General features: G+C 65.2%; 2 protein-coding genes across 2 annotated transcripts in view; one reads left to right on the top strand and one right to left on the bottom strand.

The window, feature by feature from the left end:
• H696_04620 (hypothetical protein) overlaps nucleotides 1-933 on the bottom strand; it is a gene marked incomplete at both ends in the record, with an annotated part of 1,523 nt that extends 590 nt beyond the window's left edge. Inside the window, 2 exons of the mRNA XM_009498504.1 lie at nucleotides 24-366; nucleotides 482-933. Coding sequence (XP_009496779.1) covers nucleotides 24-366; nucleotides 482-933 — 795 coding nt within the window. The remainder of the gene's footprint in view (nucleotides 1-23; nucleotides 367-481) is intronic.
• Nucleotides 934-2,865: 1,932 nt separating this feature from the next.
• Nucleotides 2,866-5,710, top strand: part of H696_04619 (hypothetical protein) — a gene marked incomplete at its 5' end in the record, with an annotated part of 7,046 nt that continues 4,201 nt past the window's right edge. Inside the window, 6 exons of the mRNA XM_009498503.1 lie at nucleotides 2,866-3,581; nucleotides 3,678-4,023; nucleotides 4,163-4,243; nucleotides 4,417-4,502; nucleotides 4,664-4,762; nucleotides 4,885-5,615. Coding sequence (XP_009496778.1) covers nucleotides 2,866-3,581; nucleotides 3,678-4,023; nucleotides 4,163-4,243; nucleotides 4,417-4,502; nucleotides 4,664-4,762; nucleotides 4,885-5,615 — 2,059 coding nt within the window. The remainder of the gene's footprint in view (nucleotides 3,582-3,677; nucleotides 4,024-4,162; nucleotides 4,244-4,416; nucleotides 4,503-4,663; nucleotides 4,763-4,884; nucleotides 5,616-5,710) is intronic.

Below are 5,710 nucleotides of genomic sequence, written 5' to 3'. Positions count from 1 at the left end.
GGGGGGGGGGGGGGGAAACACACCTGGTTCAGCGCCATGAAGGTTCCAACGAAGAAGGGAGTCGGCAGCAGACCATACAGCACCGGGGACAGGGGGTTCACCTTGTTGGCGGTGAACATGGCTGCGATCTTCTGCGTGGCCTCCGCGGCCTTGGCCTTGTCGCCCTTGCGCTGGGCGGCCTCCATCTCCATGCGGATGACAGACATCTGGGGCATCATGTTCTGCATGACAGCACTGGCGCGCACCTGGCGCGCCAGGAAGGGGAAGGCCACAACACGAATGCCCACCGACAGACCAAGGATGGCACCCCACCAGGGGAGCCCGGCGTCGAAGTGCAGAACATTCAGGAACTCCGAGAAATAGCCACTGCAGGCATGGCGGACGCGAGTCAGCAGGAGACGGGGGGGGGGGGGGGGGGGGGGGGAAAAAAGGCAGACAAACAGGCCAGGATGGCCGAAAGGAAGCCTCCATCGGGGCGCACCGGAAAAAGCCATCCAGGCCATAGTTGTAGAGATCCGCCTTGTTGGTCAGATCGTAGTTGGCAAAGTCCGACACATGCGCAGGGGCAGTGTCATCGGCGCCGATCGCCGCGGCGAGCGATTCCGGCAGGCTGGCCGAGCCCAGCGGGGCCGCCGCCGCGGCCTCGGACACAGCGGCGCTCACAGAGGCCGGCGCGTCGGAAGGGGTGGCCGCCGCCGCCACCGCCGCCGCCGAGCTGCTCGGCGCGGTCGAGTAGTTACGACGAGCCATGCCAGCCGAGTGCATGCCCTCGAGCGAGTGCTGCGAGTAAGCGCGCGACACGGCCCACATGGACACGGCCGGGCGGTTGGCGACAGCCGGGGCCGCGGCAGCCCGGGCGGGAGTCTCCTCGCGCGACTGCAGCGAGGCCAGAGGGGCGGCGACGACTCGCGCCGAGGCGCCCAGACGGGCCATGGGGCTGACGGACGGCAGCCTGGGGCCGGAGGGAGGGGCAGAGCGAGAGGATGGGTCAGATCTCGCGCTGAGAGTGAACCCCACACACACACACACACACACACACACACACACACACACAGGAGGCAGCAGGGCGCAGAGGCAACAGCCAGGACAAAAGCACAGACACAGGGGAGATGACGTACAGGGAACGGGAAAGCATGGTGACAGCCAGGGCCTATGGGAGGAGAGAGAGAGAGAGAGAGGAAGGGTGAAGAGAGGGAGGGCGCGGCGAAGGCAAGTGGAGAGGGGGAGGGAGGGAGGGGGGCGGAGAAAGGGAGAATGAGTTGCGACGTGCACCGCTGCTGGCCAGGCTGGCCGGCCCCGTGGACGATGGCACGCCGCCTGATGGCCTAGGGCATCGGCATTGGTCCCCCCCCCCCCCCCCCCGGACAGATGGCAATCGGACCACAGGCCGCCCCTCCTGCACGGGAGCCCTCAACCACATAGTCTGAGGGGAGAGACACGCCTCAAGGGAAAGGGTGGCAGGGGGCCGAGAACACACATGTGTAGTGCCGGGGGTCCCCGCCACGAACACCGGCTAAAGCACGGGCCATGATGGCAAAGAGAGCGAGGGGTGTTCGCTGGCGGGCTGGTCGGCTGGCTGATGGGGGAGGGGGGGCAGGTCGAGGGGCGCCAGTGCTGATCGAAGGAGCTTGGCCGCGCAGCCCCCATACGGATCCACCTTCCCGCGCGACCAAGGGAAGACACACCCGCCGGTTGGCAGCCGGGTGTGCCGCCCGGGGAGGCCCGGCGGCCTGCATGGACCCGAGAGCACATCCGCGCCCGTGTCAGCCAGATGCCCGCCCGCACACACACACACACACACACACACACACACCCCTCGGGTCAACTGCTGCCGCAACGGGCGTGTGTGCATCTTTTCGCAGGCATGCAGGAAAGGCACACGGCGGAATCGGGCAGAGCGGACTGATGCTCCCTGCGTCTGGGGCGGGCGGGCGGGCGGGGGGAGCCAGCCGGCGAGAGAGGATATTCACCCATGTGCCAAGGTAGTGAATAATGGCGTTTCCCTTTATCATGCCGCGCGTTAGCCTTTATGATCGTGTGATACATCCGGTACACGTGCATGGCATACGATATTTTCTCGGCACCAGTACCAACAAATGACCCTGCCCATCGCCCATATTTACCGGCCTTCCTTCGTGCCCACCGCCGTGCTTCGAGCGGCTCGCCCAACACCGGCCGCCGCCGGCGCCGAGTGCAACTCACATAGGGGCCCCGGGCCGGGGACTCCAAAAAAGGACCAAGCAGGGGCTCCAGTTGCCATCCTCCCTTTTGCCCGCCTGCTGCCCTTGCGACTTACCGACCCGCCGGCCGACCGGTGTCCAGACGTGGCCCGGATCAGTGGAGGCGACAAGGGGGGAGGGGGGGGCCGAGAACCGGTTCAGGCAAGAAAAAAAAAACGAACACCGGACGGTGGGCAGGGGCCGGGGGCCACAATCGCCATCGCAACGGGCATGCATGTCCCAGAGGCACTAGATCGACCTACACCAGCAGCCTTGGAGCCCAGACAGGGGGGGACTCGGCCAGCCGCCACGATGGTCCTGGGGGGAATGTGTTGGCGTGTATTATTATTTGGTACTTTCGGATGTCTTCTCTGTGAAAATGCTTGCTTGCCACTTCTCGCCTCAAGTTATTCTGCACCCTCCCCCTCCCACACCTGCCCCCCCCCCTCCCCATCTCCGGTCCCCTTTTTCGTGCCTCGCCTTTCCTTTCGACCCTGGGCGCGCCGCTTGCCCACCGATCCCCCTCCTCCCCCCCCTGCCCTCCGGCGCGCGCACGCGCGTGAGAGTGCACTCACTCTCCTCCCCCCCCGCCGCCTCCCTCCGGCGCTCGTGCACTTTCGGGGCCCTCCCTTTCCTTGCGGCCGCCATGTCGCTCAGTTCGCCGCTCGTGGTGCTGGCTTCAATGCTGACCCAGCCGCCACAGGACGACCCGACCCGCGTTCCCCTGACCAAACTCACTCCCGACCAGCTGGAGCAGCGCCTCCTGTACAAATCCTATGTGCAGATATGCTCCACGACGGGATCACCGGCCGACTCGCCCGTACTGGCACCCGGGTCGCCGGTGGACGGCGAGGCAGCTCCCCCGGACCATCACGGCCACTACTACCAGCAGCAGCAGCAGCAGCAGCAGCAGCAACAATACCAGGAGCAATACCCCCCTGGCAACGTGGACTCCTCCTGCGTCGGATCGCAAGTGGCCGCCCCGGGGCACCTGCCCCAGGAGCGCCCGTTTTTCATTGGTCCGGGCCGGGTCCTGCTCAACATTGATGGGTTCTCCTCGATGACCGAGCGCCCGGTGGCTTCGGCCACGCCTCCGGTGCAGGTGGCCGTCTTTGCCGAGTGCCGCTCCCACCGGGACTCCTTCATCGAGCATCTGGCCGACTGGCAGGAGAGCGTCAGCCAGTGCAATTCCCCGGCCCTGGTTCCCGGATCGCCGACCCTCATGCCGCCAAGCTCCAGCTCGGCCGCGGTCAAATCCTTGCCGTCGTCGGATTCCCTGTGTCCGATTAAGTTTCCCTGCGACTGGAACACCCTGGTCACCGTGCGCCTGGACACCGGGGCCCAGTATCGTTTCCAGCAAGAGTGCGCATGCCCGCTCCTCCCCTTCCCCCCCCCCTCCCTCATCCTGCTTTCGGGCCCGACTGATCCCCATCCCAAATGCCGCGCCCCTCCACATAGCAAACTCTTCCGCAACCTCCTTTGCTACTCCCCCTCGCTGAGCGGCCGGCGGATGGCCCTCGTGCGATCTATGGACCTGGAGCTCTCGCGCTTCTCCATCCGCCGCACGCTGGCCTGCCACATGCTGGAGATCCATCGCGCACAGGAGGGCACGCCCGACGGGCGAGCCAGTGCCGAACCCCTGCGATGCCTGGTCTCCCCGACCAACAGCCATCCGTCCCTCAGCCACCCGGACCTGCCACGCATGTTCCTCCCCATCCAGCGCAATGCCAAGTTGCTCGGCCTCTTTTGGCACACGGAGCAGCTTCTCTGTCTCGTCACCGATACGGGGCTCTTCATGCTCGAGGTGCGGCCCCGCCCCTTTCCCCTGCTTCCCTCCCTGTCCCATCTCTTTGTCCCATGCTCCAAGGGCCCGGCTCTGACACTGTCCTTCCCGCTGGTGCACGCACCCTCACGCCTCCTCCCGGTCGTCTGCATGGCCACAGCCCTCGGCCAATGGCAAGGACTTGACCGTTTTCTCCAAGAAGCAACCCTTCCCCCTGCAGGCCAATTGGTTCAAGTACAATGTGCGCCATGGTCTCCCTTTTGTGCTGACTTCCCCCTGTCCCCAGCGGGCGCACACCTCCCGCCCCAATTAGTTGGCCCATTTTGCACGCTCTATTTCTGACGGCCTATCGACATTCCCCCCCCCCCCTCATCCTCCGCCCCCTCTCCCTCGCGCCCACACGCGCACTTACAGCACGACGCCCATCTCCTGATGCTAGCCTCTGGGGAATTGTCGAATGTCATCAGCTTTTTCTTCATCCAACAGGGGAAGATCACTCCGTGCGTCATCCGACATCCAAAGGCCAGGGAACATGTGGAGCTCATTTGCCCCCCCTCCCTCCCTGCTGCCGACATTGCTCGCTTCATGTCTGACCTCCCGAGCCCCGACCATCTTCGCGGACGTCCCCCACCTCCCCCTTGTCCCTTTGAACCACTGGCAGTCTGCCCCCCCTGACGCTTGAGGTTCCCCCCGCCCAGGCAAAGGGCCAGCGCTCGGCCGATCGCAGCGTCCTCCCAGATGAGCTGACGATTGCTCTGCTGTATGTTTCCGCCCCCGCTCTCGCTTTGTGCATCCTCGCCTGAAAGTGTACCCGTGTGCTCACCACACGCCTCCCCTCGCCCCTCCGCCCGTCGTTCCTCAACATCCAATCACCCCACGCAGCTACAACTCCATCTATCTCATCTACATGCGCCGTCGTGACCTCATCGTCTTTCGAGTGACCCTCAACGAATGCAAGCAGATCATCTCCTTCCCTGTCGTCCAGCAGGGGCCCCTCTCGCAGCCCGGCAGCCTGGATACCTTCCAGACCGGCCAGGCACACCATCTCCACCCGGAGCCCATGTCCCCAGGTTGGGCCCCGGCGCGCGCCATCAACAGCGACCTGTCTACCATGTCCCTGAGCGCCCGGGCCTCGAGCACCTTCGCCTCGCTGGACCTGCCTGGTAGCGGCCAAGCTGCCGGGTTCGGCCCCGGCGGCGAAGAGGACATCCCAAATGCCGCCTCTGGGGATGGGCATCTGCTTAGCTCGGTGGATTCGGCATGGAAACGCCTTTGGGACTTGCCACCCTGCTCGGCGTTCGCCGGGAACCTTATCCCCGACCCGGACCTCGGCATCAAGATCATCCCCTCGCTCGGGCTCATCTCCGACACCTCGGGGGCCAGTTCTCCCGGGCTCTCACGCTCTCCGCTGTCCATCTCCCTGGTGGATAATCTCATTTGCGTACATAACCCCGAGCGCCAGTCGGCCATCCTGCTGGACGTGCGGACTTTCAGCGCCCACAACTTCATGCTCGACACCGAGTCTCTTGGATTTGTGCCGGCCACGACGCCGGGGCAGGCACATCCCCGCGAGAACCCCAACCTCCAACCCGGCGTCTTTGCCCCGCAAATCTGTGCGCCCCGTACATCTTCTTCTGTGTCGTCTCCCCCCTCCTCCCGTCTCTCTCTCTCCCCCTCCCTCCCTCCCCTCTGCCCCTCTGTTTTGCAT

The sequence above is a fragment of the Fonticula alba genome (assembly GCF_000388065.1).
Source record: "Fonticula alba strain ATCC 38817 unplaced genomic scaffold supercont2.7, whole genome shotgun sequence".
In the NCBI taxonomy this organism is placed as follows: domain Eukaryota; order Rotosphaerida; family Fonticulaceae; genus Fonticula; species Fonticula alba.
This window is presented reverse-complemented; position numbering and strand designations above follow the sequence as displayed.